General features: G+C 43.2%; 1 protein-coding gene across 3 annotated transcripts in view; it reads right to left on the bottom strand.

Annotated features, from left to right (window-relative positions):
* SMYD1 (SET and MYND domain containing 1) overlaps positions 1-12,193 on the bottom strand; it is a 51,427-nt gene extending 39,234 nt beyond the window's left edge. For 2 of the 3 annotated variants that reach the window (XM_055399972.2, XM_055399973.2), the window contains exon 1: positions 11,963-12,190. In XM_055399972.2, the coding sequence (XP_055255947.1) occupies positions 11,963-12,099 (137 nt within the window). In that variant the 5' untranslated portion in view covers positions 12,100-12,190. Of the gene's footprint in view, positions 1-11,962 lie in introns of all 3 variants that reach the window. The other variant, XM_088841372.1, reaches the window with a different exon arrangement.
* Between the last annotated feature and the right edge of the window lie 3,042 nt (positions 12,194-15,235).

The following is a 15,235-nucleotide window of genomic DNA, read 5'->3' as shown; positions in this document are numbered from 1 at the left end:
TGAGCATCTATTATGTGCCTTGCCTTGAGCTAGCTGACAGAGATAAAGAAGATACAGACTTTGCCTTCAAGCAGTCCCCAGTTTGGGCTGGGGCATAAACACATATAAAGAAGATGAGGCATGCCACCCCACCCCCCGGGAATCCTGCTGCAGGATTCAAGGTCAAGGAAGGAGGAATCTGGGAAGGCGATCACCAAGGAGGCCAGGAGGCATGGTTCTGACCGTCTGAAGATGAGCCGAGTTATACATAGGTCAAGTGCTCTGCCACGGAGAGGCACGGGCATGAGTCAAGGGCTTCCCTGGGGGAAGCAGTCAGGGCAGGTGTGTCTAGGAGACAGGAGGAACTGTTTGACAAGATCACATTATTGGGAAATAATGCTGGAAAAATGACTGAACTGTGGGAGACCTTGAATGCGTCTTTCAGTAATAAGACTTTATTCTGCAGGCAGGGGGAGCTGGGGTGGAGAGGACAGCAGGGGTCCAAGTGGAGGCTTCTGCAGAGAGGAGAAACATGGCCAGAGTTGGGACACTCAGTTTCTTTTTGCTACGGCATCTACCTAATGTCAGTTTTTAAAAATTTTTATTTATTTGTTTCTGGCTTTGCTGGGTCTTTGCTGCTGCTCAGGCTTTTCTCTAGTTGTGATGGGGGATAGTCTCTAGTTGCAGTCTCAGGCTTTTCTCTAGTTGTGATGGGGGAGAGTCTCTAGTTGCAGTCTCGGGCTTTTCTCTAGTTGCGATGGGGGACAGTCTCTAGTTGCAGTCTCGGGCTTTTCTCTAGTTGCGATGGGGGACAGTCTCTAGTTGCAGTCTCGGGCTTTTCTCTAGTTGTGATGGGGGAGAGTCTCTAGTTGCAGTCTCGGGCTTTTCTCTAGTTGTGATGGGGGAGAGTCTCTAGTTGCAGTGTGTAGCCTTCTCATTGCAGTGCCTTCTCTTGTTGCAGTGCATGGGCTCTAGGCGAGTGGGCTTCAGTAGTGCTGTACATAGGCTCTAGAGCTCAGTCAGTTCAGTTCAGTTCAGTTCAGGCGCTCAGTCGTGTCCGACTCTTTGCGACCCCATGAATCACAGCACGCCAGGCCTCCCTGTCCATCACCAACTCCCAGAGTTTAGTCACACTCACGTCCATCGAGTCAGTGATGCCATCCAGCCATCTCATTCTCTGTCATCCCCTTCTCCTCCTGCCCCCAATCCCTCCCAGCATCAGAGTTTTTTCCAGTGAGTCAACTCTTCCCATGAGGTAGCCAAAGTATTGGAGTTTCAGCTTTAGCATCAGTCCTTCCAATGAACACCCAAGACTGATCTCCTTTAGAATGGACAGGTTGGATCTCCTTGAAGTCCAAGGGACTCTCAAGAGTCTTCTCCAACACCACAGTTCAAAAGCATTTGTGGCATTTGGGCTTTGTTGCTCCACAGCATGTGGGATCTTCCCAGATCAGGGGTCAAACCCTGTATCTCCTGCATTGGCAGGTGGATTCTTCACCACTGAGCCACCAGGGAAGACCCCCTAATCTTGTTTTTAAATGGCCCATGTCAATCCTTAAGGGATTCACATTTGCACAGTTATTTACCTTAGCAGAAGTTAGGTGGTGCTACATCCCTAAACCAGACCTAGAGATTTTTAACATTTCTTTGATTAAAATAGCAACTTTCAAGATTTTTCTCCTCCACAGCTCCCAGGACAAGGCTCACACACCTCACTCAGACCTGGATGCACCTCCCACACTCTACCAAAACCCTCTTCCCAGACTCAGAACACATCTTCAGATGCAAATGAGAGAAGGTGACATTGTTTGGAGGAAAACTTGGCATTTGACCTAATCTATGCTAGAGTACATCATGAGGAACGCTGGACTGGATGAAGCACAAGCTGGAATTAAGATTGCCGGGAGAAATATCAATAACCTCAGACATGCAGATGACACCACCCTTATGGTAGAAAGTGAAGAGGAACTAAAAAGCCTCTTGCTGAAAGTGAAAGAGGAGAGTGAAAAGGTTGGCTTGAAGCTCAACATTCAGAAAACAAAGATCATGGCATCTGGTCCCATCACTTCATGGGAAATAGATGGGGAAACAGTGGAAGCAATGTCAGACTTTATTTTTTTGGGCTCCAAAATCACTGCAGATGCTGATTGCAGCCAGGAAATTAAAAGACGCTTACTCCTTGGAAGGAAAGTTATGACCAACCTAGATAGCATATTAAAAAGCAGAGACATTACTTTGCCAACCAAGGTCCATCTAGTCAAGGCTATGGTTTTTCCCATGGTCATGTATGGATGTAAGAGTTGGACTGTGAAGAAAACTGATCGCCAAAGAATTGATGCTTTTGAATTGTGGTGTTGGAGAAGACTCTTGAGAGTCCCTTGGACTGCAAGGAGATCCAACCAGTCCATTCTAGAGGAGATCAATCCTGGGTGTTCATTGGAAGGACTGATGCTAAAGCTGAAACTCCAATACTTTGGCCACCTCATGGGAAGAGTTGACTCACTGGAAAAGACTCTGATGCTGGGAGGGATTAGGGGTGGGAGGAGAGACGGGGATGACAGAGAATGAGATGGATGGATGGCATCACCAACTCGATGGACATGAGTTTGAGTGAACTCTGGGAGTTGGTGATGGACAGAGAGGCCTGGCGTGCTGTGATTCATGGGATCTCAAAGAGTCGGACACGACTGAGCGACTGAACTGAACTGAACTGATGCTTAAAAGGCTATTCCAAACTTCTGCATTTAAGGATTAGTTAATAGTTTAGCAACACAGCTCACTATGGGTCATGTGACATATCAACACATCTGACCTCTGCATGAATGAAAGTGCCAAATTAAAGATATATGTCTAAATCTACTCTGTTCTTATCCTTAACATCAAATGCAAATGTTGAAGACTGTAACCCGAATACTTTCACAGTTACTCATTTTCTGAACTATTTGTTCAGGAATTTCTCTAATCCCTTTATTAAATTATTTCCATTTATAGCATCATTTATATCCCACCACCTACCCACCAGCTGTTACCAGATTAAGGCCACACATGTATTTGTGCATATGCCATGGTTAATTCTGGTGTTCCCATGGGTCCACATAGAATTACATGGGCTGAAAGCCCAGCCCTGTCTGCTGGACCTGAAGAAACTCATAGCTGGTTTAATTTTCAGAAAAGCCCAGCTGACAGTAATTTGTTCTAAAATATCTTTCTTTTCAAACTCTCAGACTTAGAGAATGAACTTATGTTGTCGGGGGAAAGGATGGGGAGAAGGGACAATTAGGGAGTTTGGGATGGACATGTACACGTTGCTATATTTAAAATGGATAAGCCACAAGGACCATATTTTAAGCCATATTTTAAATGGATAAGGATATAGCACAGGGAGTTCTGCTCAGTGTCATATGCAGCCTGGATGGGAGGGAGTTTGAGGGAGAATGGATACATGTATGTGTATGGCCAAGTCCCTTCGCTGTTCACCTGAAACTATCACAACTTTGCTTGTTAATTGACTATACTCTAATACAAAATAAAAAGGTTTTAAAAAATCTTTCTTTTTCTCATATTTTCATCTTTGATTTTCCCTGCTCAGATAGATAGATAGGTTCTCTTGGGCACTTCCAACTCTTTAAACAGAATTATTTAGGAATTGGTCAAGAACTTTAAAAAAAAAATTCACTGTCCTTTTCACTTCTTAACATCATGTGTGACAAATTGGATTAATAGGAAATGCATATTATTGGTTGAAGTAAGTTGAAAAATAGCCCCCCGAAAATGTCAATGTCCTACTCCTGGAAACTACATGAATTACCTTACATGGCAAAAGGGACTTTGCAGATGAAATTAAGATTAAGAACCTTGAGATGGGGAGGTAATCCTGAATCATCTGGCTGAGTCTAATGTAATCAGTTCAGTTCAGTTCAGTTCAGTCGCTCAGTCGTGTCCGACTCTCCGCGACCCCATGAATCACAGCACGCCAGGCCTCCCTGTCCATCACCAACTCCCGGAGTTCACTCAAACTCATGTCCACAGAGTCGGTGATGCCATCCAGCCATCTCATTTTCCGTCGTCCCCTTCTCCTCCCTCCCCCAACCTTTCCCAGCATCAGAGTCTTTTCCAGTGAGTCAACTCGTCGCATGAGGTGGCCAACGTAATCACTAGGGTCCTAACTAAGAAGGATGCAGGAGGTCAGAGGAAAAGATGCTACACAACTGCTTTAAAGATAAAGCCCAGAGATGCAGGCAGCCTATAGAAGCTAAAAAAATCTTGGAAACGTAGTCCTGTTTTATTTCAGATAATAAATTTGTGTTGTTTAAACCACTTAATTTGTGATAATATTTTATACCAAGAGTAGAAAACTAACTGGGGCTTTCCAGGTGGTTCAGTGGTAAAGAATCCACCTGCCAATGCAGGAGACATGAGTTTGTTCTCTGGGTCAGGAAGATACCCTAGAGAAGGAAATGGCAACCCACTCCAGTATTCTTGCCTGGGAAATTCCATGGATAGAGGAACTTGGCAGTCTACAGTCCATGAAGTTGCAAGAGTCAGACACAACTTAGTGACTAAATAACAACAAAGGAAACTAATACATTGGTTTAGTATTATAAACATTTTTTTCCTGTATCAAAGTGAAAGTGTTAGTCACTCAGACGTGTCCAACTCTTTGCAACCCTGTTGACAGTAGCCCTCCAGGCTCCTCCGTCCATGAATTTCCTCAGGCAAGAATACTGGAGTGGGTTGCCATTTCCTTCTCCAGGGGATCTTCCCAACTCAGGGATTTAACCCAGGTTTTCTGCATTGCAGGCAAATTCTTTACCATCTGAGCCACCAGGGAAGCCCTTTTTCCTGTATAGTCACATGTATATTTCTGTTTCTTACCTACAAGTCTCTGGATCTAAGCTTTCTCAGGCCCCAGAACCAGATCTTGATTCTTCTCTAATTAATAGATGCATATTCTTTCTTTTATTACAACTAAATATTAATAATTTAATATTTAGAAAAAAAGAAAATTAGGTAGGCAATGGTAGGCCCACTTGTAGGGGGTGGGTGGTTGGGGAGGATAGTGAAAAGCGATGACCGACAAGATCCTGGGAGACTCAACCCCTGCCCTGCCCTGTGTGACCTGGGAAAGCCTCACTAAGCCTCAGTTTCCCCATCTGTAAGAGAGAGGACTTGCATGAATTCAATGGGTCTCAACCTTCTTCTGGGTTGAGGACCATTTTGAAAGTAATAACTTTCTCCCCAGAAATAAAAAGCATGCATGCACATCCACATACATTTTGATCCTCACGTTACAGGTGCTTCCCCAGCTAAGGATCCAAGGACCCAGGTCAGGAACCCGTAAGCTAGAGATACTTTAAATGTAAGACATCTGGGACTTTATCAAATAAAAAAAAGAAAAAATCGAATGGTATTTTTGGCTTCTAGAACTGCCCATGGCCACTTTCCTTATGAAAAGTATATTTGTTGTATTTGATGCTAAATTAAATCAAAACAAGTTTTATTCTTATATTAGCCTAACACCCCTGTCTTGCCACATTGTAGTCCCTTGCATGTACTGAAAAAAAAATGGTAAAACTCAGAAAATCTCAGACTGGAAGAGATCTTCAGGGCCCTATGATCCAATTCCCTCTACGGCCCAACTCGTACTCTACATCATCTCTGTTGTCATCAAGAAATACACACTTTCCACCTCCCGACTGCCAACAGCCCTGTTCTACCTAGAAGGCAACAGAAGCTCAGTGTCGGGGGCTTACAAGCTTCCAGATGCTCCAGGGAAAAATTTGGAACTGATAACATCTTTTTTGTTGTTCAGTCCCTCAGTCATATCTGCCTCTTTGTGACCCCATTGACTATAGCATGCCAGGACTTCACAGGGAAACCCTGTAGTAATGAACAAATGAGCTACAATATAATTTTTAAGTGAGGGCTTCGATAGAAAATAGACAAATTGCAGAAGAAGAAACGTAATGACCAACGGGCATATTTAAAAGACCTTTCACCTCCTTAATAATAAGAAGAAATTCAAACAAAATAATGCTGGGCTTCGCTGGTGGCTCAGTGGTAAAGAATCTACCCGTCAATGCAGGGGATACAGGTTCAATCCCTGGTCTAGGAGGATCCCACATGCAGCAGAGCAGCTAAGCCCTCGGGTCACTACTTTTGAGCCTGTGCTCTAGAGCCTGGGAATTGTAACTACTGAGCCTACATAAGCCCTCAAGCCTGTGCTCTACAACAAGAGAAGCCACCGAATTGAGAAACCTGAGTACAACACTAGGGAGTAGCCCCTGCTCGCCCCAACTAGAGAAAAGCCCACAACAAAAACCCAACACAGTCAAAATAAATAAAATTATATTAAAAAATAATAATAATTCTAAGATAAGTTTTAAAGGTTAGTGTCAGTCACTCAATCACGTCCGACTCTTTGTGACCCAGTGGACTGTAGCCCGCCAGGCTCCTCTGTCCATGGAATTCTCCAGGCAAGAATACTAGAGTGGGTTGCCATTTCCTTCTTCGGGGGATCTTCTCCCAGGGATCAAATCGGGTCTCCTGCATTGAAGGCAGATTCTTTACCATCCAAGCCACCAGGGAAGCTCCTAAAACTGAATCCGTCTGCCATTACAGGAAGACACAGGTTCAATCCCTGGTCTGGGAAGATTCCCACATGCCGCGGGACAACTAAGCCTATGTAAAGTGAAGTACAGAGCAAAAGGAGAAGAGAGAAACCTTGAACAACTCAAACTCGTCCACAATGCTTGGGGTCTCACCCACTTTCAAAGACCAAATCCATGAAAGACGACTCCTTGGTAAATTGACCTTATCCACCTACTTTGCCTTCATCCCCTTCCAGCATGAAACTCAGAATCCCCAAAAAGCATGACACACAGGCTCCCTTCTAAATGTCAGTTTTGGTTGATTCGCAGTGGCTGCCTGGAGTACCCTGTTAGAAAGAACAGTGAAGCCAAGTTGGAGTTCAGGAAGAAGGTGTTGCCTGATTGATTAGCCATGTCTACCGGGGATCCTGGTGCCCAAGTGTGCGCATTTGCCAGGTCTCAATGGATTATCTCTGTTTTATTCTTGGCCTTCTGTGTTTAAGCAGATGACCTGTTTTTCCAACCAACCAAATTAAAGAGATTCTAACCAGACTAAGGGGTATATAATAAGAGCCTGAAGAGCTGCTCTGAATTCTAAGCCCAGTCTATCCTAGCAAAGACATAATTCAACTTGCAAGTCAACATGACACAGTGCAGCATTATATTTTAAAGCTAAATATTTCATGCATTATGAACCAGAAATTCCACTCCTAGGATATACACCCCATGTATCTGTTCACTAAGAGATATAAACAAAAATGTCCAAAGCAACTACTTGCAGGAGGGTGGAAACATAAATTGTGGTACATACGCATACAGAGCTTACTCATTTTGTTAGTTACACAAAACCATATGGATAAATAATAGAAGAACATTTGAATGAAAGAAGCAAGAACATAAAGCCACCTATAACTGTATACCTCGGTTTAAAAGATGAAAAACAAGCTATAAAAACTAAATTATATATTGTTTAGGAATATGTACATATATGGCAAAACTATCATTGAAAACACAGGGGAATAAGTAACACGAAATTCAGGATACTACTGTAGTTATTTTTAGGGCAAGTATGGGACAGGGTAGGGAAAGATAGGCAAGATGAATGTAATAGAATGTTCTAGTTAAGTAGGATGGTGGTTTCACAGGGGTTCATTTACTGTGACGCTTCATGTATGTTCGTGTGTGTACTCAGTCCCTCAGTTGTGTCTGACTCCACAATCCCCTGGACTTTAGCTGTCCAGACTCCTCTGTCCACGGAATTTTTTAAGCAAGAATACTGGAATGGGTTGCCATTTCCTACTCCAGGGCATCTTCCTGATGCAGGGGTCGAACGCTCGTCGATTGCATCTCCTGCATTAAGCAGGCAGATTCTTTACCACTGTGCCACCTGGGAAGCCCTGGAATGATTCACAGAATATATACATATACATACATATATATTTCATGTATTGTTTGCAAGAAGAGATTTTCATTTAATGCACTACTCAACTAAAGATAAAATCTTCATTTTGGAAGGTAATGCAGAGAGCCTGGTCTGCAGTAACACAGTGTTAGAAAATGCTTCTTTCATATGGTGACTTTTGTGGGTCACCTGGTCCTACCTCCCCAGTCAGGCTTCTCCCTTACAGTGGCTGAATCTCACTAGGAGCCTAAAATTGGAGTGAGGATAGGATGAGCAAAGCTTTCCTCTGATGCTTCTCCAGGCTATCTCAGGTACACCCGAGCAGTTCCCTCATCTTTGCAGTGATAAGTTTGATTATATCTCTTATTTTTTAATTACGAAGCAGTCATTTCAATTTCTATATTTCTTTCTTTTTTATTGAAATATAGTTGACTTGAAATGTTGTATTAGTTTCAGGTGTACTGGGTAAATCACTTTTAAAAATAATCTTTTCGATTTTTAAAATCATTTTAAAGATCATTTACTCTAATCATCCTAATCTTTATTACTATTATAACAATAAGATTTTATTAACATTTTATCTGCAACATGCACTAAAGTTGTTTTTACATAGTTATTACTTCATATGAATGATGAACTTTTTATAACAAGAAAAACATGTAAACAATCCGATTGTCTAGTTATAAAGGAATGGTCAGAAAGTATGCAGTCTTAAACTCTACAAAGAGAGTATAGTAACACAGAAGATACCTAAATCATTAAATGAAAACCTTCCCAGGTTGGGAAGTGGTAAAAAATCTGCCTGCCAGCACAAGAGACACAAGAGGGGGTGGTTTGATCCCTGTCCAGGAAGATCCCCTGGAGTTAGAAATGGCAATTCACTCCAGTATTCTTGTCTGGAAGATTCTGCAGATAGTAGCCTCGTGGGCTATAGTCCATGGGGTCCCAAAGAGTCAGACATGACTGGGCATGCTAGAAGTTTAGATAAGATCCCAGCTAATAGTACAAATAAATGAAACCTATGTTTTAAAATGGGTTTCCCTGGTGGCTCAGTGGTAAAGAACCCGCCTGCCAATGCAGGAGACTCAGGTTCAATCCTTAGTTTAGGAAGATCCCTTGGAGAAGGGAATGGCAACACACTCCAGTATCCTTGCCTGGGAAATCCCATGGATAGAGGAGCCTGTGGGGTCACAAAGAGTCAGACACAACTTAGTGACTAAACAACAACAACATTTATGTTTTAAAATAAGCTGGAAGGAAATAGACAATCATGTCAATGTTAGCTTCATGTGAAGATACATTTTTTTCTTCCTAAGTTTTACTCTTGTAATGGAAGGAAAATCCACTCAACTTCAGACACTCTTGAAAGGGAAACTGGTTGACAATATTGGTTTTTATGGAGTTGAAGACACCCATGGATGTTCTATAAAAGGCAAGATGGCGACTCAGTGGTAGTACTAAGATCATTGTTCAGAGTTTCTGTGTTTCTAGCTTTTTCTGTCTTTACAAAGAAAAAGATTTGATTCCTCAACTGCCCCCAACACACCCACACAAGTAAATAAAGTAAGACACACTCCCCTTGAAGAAGTATTACTGTCATCTCAGCCTCTCTAAATTCTTCAGCTGTAGCTAGCCAAATACTCCATTTACAGCCTTTTCCCTGAAGGTCTTGGTGGGCAGGAAGAAATAAGAATTTGAAAGCTACTTAAATTATCTCTGAAAAGCTGTGCTTATTCTCAGGATGGTCATATTGTGAGTCAACCACCAAATCTAGGTTATCAGAGGCCATCTTAATTTAGACCATATCAGTGTCAGTCAGGTCACCCCAATTTGGGGGCTCAAAGAATACTGTCATAATGTTATCACAGTGGAGGTTTTTTTTTTTTTTAATAAAGATTATTACTACTGGTTCGAGAAGATCCGCTGAAGGAGGGTATGGCGACACACTCCAGTATTCTTGCCTGGAGAATCCCATGGACAGAGGAGCCTGACAAGCTACAGACCATGGGGTCACTAAGAGTCAGACACAACTAAAGCAACTGAGCACGCACGCATGCAAAAGTGTGGTGGTCAAGTATGGACAGGACTGTAGGGGAAACAGGAATGTAAATTTAATAGATTCTCTTTGGAGGGCCGATTAAAATGGAAAACAGCGCACCCCAAGGCACAGTGATTTCTCTCCTAGCCAGTTTGCCCAGAGAATAATCACACATGTGTGCAAGTGGACATGGTCAAGGATTTCAATCACAGAAACATGTTTTTATGAAAAATTGGAAACCACCAAATGTCTCTCAACAGGGCAATAGATTTTCAAAAGTTCATATATTCATGTGGCAAAATACCCACAGCAGTTAAAATCAGTGGTCCATATAGAATATGGATCAACATGGATACATCTGAATGTGGGCAAAAAAAAAAAAAAAAAAAACCCACAGATCTCTGAGGATTTAAAAGAAGTGGCTATAGACTTAATGGTTCCCATGAGGATAAATATCAAAACATGTTGCTTAGTGAAAGGAGCAAGTTCAAGGATAGCATGGAAAGTATGATATTATTGGGAGTTCCCTGGTGACCTAATAGGATTCTGTGCTTTCACTGCCATGTCCCAGGTTCAATCCCAAGTCAGGGAACTGAGATTCCCCCAAACCACACAGTGTGGCCAGGAAAAAAAAGAAAAAGTATTGTACCATTTCTGTTAAAAAGAAAAAACAAACTACAGCTATGCATTTTGATAAGTACATATATATATATATATATATGTATGTAGAGAAATGTAATAGTATAAGAACATTCTAGAAGGAAACACATTAAAATCAAAACAAGGATTAACTCTGAGGAAAGACAGAGGGAACTGGGACCTGGGGTGGGAAAGGTGAAACAGGATTACAGGTCATTGGTGATATTCTAATTTTCAAAGGTAAATGGAGTCCAGTGTTACTTGTGTGTTTGCAATTACTTTTTAAAAGTCTCAACAATTACTTAATCTTCTAATATATTTATTACACCTCAGAAGCAAAAAATATGGAGCCTTCCATAGAAGAATATCTCCTGGACACCACACCCCCTTTCCTTTCCCTTTCCCTCCACCATCTCCACACACAGCATTCCCACTCGGGCAAGTTCACTTATGTTCTGAGTGCTTGTGTTGTGCTTAGTGAAGTCACTCAGTCGTGTCCAACTCTTTGTGACCCCATGGACGGTAGCCTACCAGGTTACACCATCCATGGGATTTTCCAGGCAAGAATACTGGAGTGGGTTGCAATTTCCTTCTCCAGGAGATCTTGTCACTCAGTAATGTCCAACTCTGTGCGACCCCATGGACTGTAGCCCGTGAGGCTCCTCTGTCTGTGGGATTCTCCAGGGAAGAAAACTGGAGTGGGTAACCATTTCCTTCTCCAAGTGATCCTCCCCACCCAGGGATTGAACCCAGGTAACCTGCATTGCAGGCAGATTCTTTACTGTCTGAACCACCAGGGAAGCCCAGTGTCCTGAGAGCATGTTCTAAAGCCTTCAGTCACCTTTGCAACCCTCCTAGGTACCAGAGCAAATCCCATTGACTGTGACTCTTTGCAGAAAAAATAATACCAGCAAACAGCTGTGCATGTACCCTTCATTATCAACAGCCACATGAATTGCTTCCCTTTCCGTGATTATTTTTTATTAATTGGAGGATAATTGCTTTACAATGTTGTGTTAGCTTCTGCTGTACAACAATACGAATCAGCTAAATGTATACATATACCCTCTCCCTCTTGAGTCTCCCTCCCACCCCAACCCTATCCCACCCCTCTAGGTCATCATAGATCACCAGGCTGAGCTCCCTGTTTTAGACAGCAGCTTCCCACTACCTACCTATTTTACACACAGTAGTGTATATATGTCAGTATATATGTCAGTGCTACTCTCCCTCAGTTTTGAGAGCAAAGTATTTGAGAGTGTGGCACTGGCCAAATCACCAGGAGGAAAGAAGGCAACAACCCACATTCCATACCTGTCAAAAACCACAGCGGAATAAGCCCTCTCGGCAAAGATGATGTCAGCAGCCCAGAACTCCTTTGTGGCCTTCAGACCTCGGCCTTTGCCCTCAGCAGTGAAGACCTCCACATTCTCCATTTCCCCTATTGTCATCTCAGAGTCTTCGGGCAGCTTGGCAGATATTTAACACTGAGCCAAGTCCCTTGTCCTCGCAGCTATTTCAGCACCTTCAGCATCCCAAAGAGCAAGTCTATAAATGGACAAGCACCTCCCCTTCCCTACCCCCTTCAGCCCCTGGGCCCTCTCTCACTCCCCCTTCTGCTTCTTTTCCTGGAGACCGGGATGGGGCAGGCCAGATGACAGTGACCCAGGAAGGATCCCCTCAACCGCCCAGCTAAGCTGACAAAGTAGAAAAAGACCATGGGTTGGTGTGCTTCTCAAATTGGGCCTGAAAACTTTAGAAAAGTTCCTTTACAAGGAGTAGTTAAGTCCTGGATTGCAGTCGTGCTCAGCTTTAGTTGGAATGGGCAGCACTTGGTCAGTAGGGTATTTTTAGCAACCAGATGCCTCTGTCAATCCAAACCAGAGACAGCTGAAGTGGTCCAAGAGAAGAGGTGAGGTGATGCTTGCTGCTCTGGGACCCTTCAGCTGTCAGGCTTGGACTTTCTCAAGTGAGATGGGCCCCTTCTTTCCTCCATGGGTAGACTATTGGCAGAAAGTAACAGATGCTAAATTGACCCTTTGCCGTATATATAACCTCTCTCCTCCCTGGTGGCTCAAACAGTAAAGAATCTATCTGCAATGCAGGACAGTCGGGTTCAATCCCTGGCTGGGGAAGATCCCATGGAGTAAGGAATGGCAACCCATTCCAGTATTCTATGCCTGGAGAATCCCATGGACAGAGGAGCCCAGTGGGTTACAGTCCGTGGTGTCGCAAAGAGTCAGACATGACTGAGTGACTAAGTACTCTCTAGGCTCCAAGGGGCCTCCCTCTTCTCTAATACTCCTTGGCTCTCCCACAGTGCCCCACCCAGGGCATGGAGGTCTGAGCATTCTCTGATGAATATAGGTATGTTGGACCACAGGATGTGTTATGAAAGGAGGCCGGATTTGAAGATGAAAGCCCTCATGTCTATCATTCTGTCAAATCTCCCTTAAACATTATGTCTGCTATCAGAAAAGCACCAAAACCTTCTTTCCCAGGAATGAGGACATAGGAAGGATTAGTCTAAAATCCCAGCTATTGAACTGGATGCCGCTCATCTTGATCACCAGACAGCTCTCACTGAGGTTGAAAAGAAAGACACTTGCAGATCTGCAGCTATGGCTTATCTTCCAGGTAATATTTTTAGTTTCTGGGATACATCTGTTTATGGATTTCTATGCTCTGGGTTTCTGTAAGTGTACTAGTTTATAAGCACTGACTTCTGAGTTAGACAGGTCTGCATTTGAATTTTGAGCCTTCTAGGACCTTGGGCTTCCCAGGTGGCACTAGTGGTAAAGAACCTGTCTGCCAATACAGGAGACATAAGAGACCCAAGTTTGATCCCCTGGAGATCCCCTGAAGAAGGGAATGGCAACCCACTCCAGTATTCTTGCCTAGAGAATCCCATGGACAGAAGAGCCTGGCAGGCTACAGTCCATAGGATTGCAAAGAGTCGGACATGACTGAAGCAACTTAGCGGGACAACTTTGAGATAATACCTGTAAAACAAGGGTGATAATTTCTATCTCACTGGTAATGAGATGATAGGTACAATGGACATGGCATAGCACTTGGCTGTGTTCATACAGAACTTATTAAATGATAGTAAATTTATTTTATTTATTCTGTCCATTTTCCTCCCCAAAACTATCAAGATACATTCAAAATTCTAATGTGTCTTCAACCAAATTGCATTTTCTGATGCTTCTTTGCTCTTGGAAGCAGCTGGAGAATCGTCTGTCAGACCTTGAAAGCGTGATACGTCACTTCAGTCATGTCTGACTCTTTGCGACCCCATGGATGGTAGCTCACTAGGCTCCTCTGTCCATGGGATTCTCCATGCAAGGATACAGAGTGGGTTGCCATGCCCTTCTCCAGGGGATCTTCCTGACACAGGGATCAAACTCAATTCTCTTGTGTCTCTTGCACTGGCAGGTAGCTAGCACCACCTGGGAAGCCCTCTCCATATATCCCAGTTTTTAGGTCATAACACATAGTGCCTGGAACTAGAGAATAGTTCAGCGAACTCTGATCTATCCCAAAGGGCTAAACACATTAAGACATTTAAAATTGAGTGCCCCCCAAAATAAACATCACATGCTCTTGGGGGGAAAAAAGCGAGTTCTTCAAGTTAGTCTCAAATGAATGTCTGCACCCACGTAGCCTGGCAACAGCCAGGGTCCACCCTTGGGAGCCAGCAGCTCTGCCTGGTAGAGATTACTTTATTCTTCTTTAGACACAGGTTCAACCCAACCCAAGGCCAAGGAATACATCTACCTGCCCGAAGTCAGAAAGAGAGAAGGAGCATCAAGCTTGGTGCTTTAGTTTCAATGATGAGTCTCAACCTTCTCAGAACAACAAGATCATATTATTAAACCATGGTAAAGGGCACAGTGGATGAGAATGCAGGGAACAGGAGTTCAGTTCCCTGAATAAATAAATAATTTTTAAAACATGGTAGACAGAATAATGGTTCCCCAAAGATACTCAGGTCCTACTCCACAGCCCTGTGAATATATTATCTTACATGGCAAAAGGGACTTTGCAAGTGTGATTAAATTAAACCTCTTGAGAGAGGGAGGTTATCCCTGGATTGTCCAGTTGGCCCAATGAAATCATAAGAATCCTTATAAGAGGGAGTTGGGGGTGGTCAATGTCAGGTGGAGATGTAACAATGGAAGCAAGAAGGTCAGAGACAGAGAGACATTTGAAGATGCTATATGGTTGGCTTTGAAGTAGGAGGAAGGAGCTATGAGCAAAGAAATGCAGGTGCCCTCTAGAAACTGGAAAAGGCAAGGGTATAGCTGCTCCTCCAAGAGCCCCCAGGGGGAGCATGGCCCTGATGACACTTTGATTTAAACCCAGCTCGGTGCTGGCATGCTGGGATGACCCAGAGGGAGGATAAAGGGAGGAGGGAGGTGGGAGGGGGGTTCAGGAGGGGGAACTTATGTAAACCCGGGGCAAATTCATGTCAATGTATGGCAAAACCAACCAATATAATATTGTAAAATAATTTGCCTCCAATAAAAAATAAATTAACTACAAAAAAAAATAAATAAATAAACCCAGTGAACCCTCTGTTTC

Source organism: Moschus berezovskii, chromosome 11, assembly GCF_049115385.1.
Source record: "Moschus berezovskii isolate FMDL1 chromosome 11, NW_MosBer_1.0, whole genome shotgun sequence".
Taxonomy (NCBI): domain Eukaryota; kingdom Metazoa; phylum Chordata; class Mammalia; order Artiodactyla; family Moschidae; genus Moschus; species Moschus berezovskii.
The sequence above is the reverse complement of the archived record's forward strand: the minus strand, read 5'-3'. Positions and strand labels throughout refer to the sequence as shown.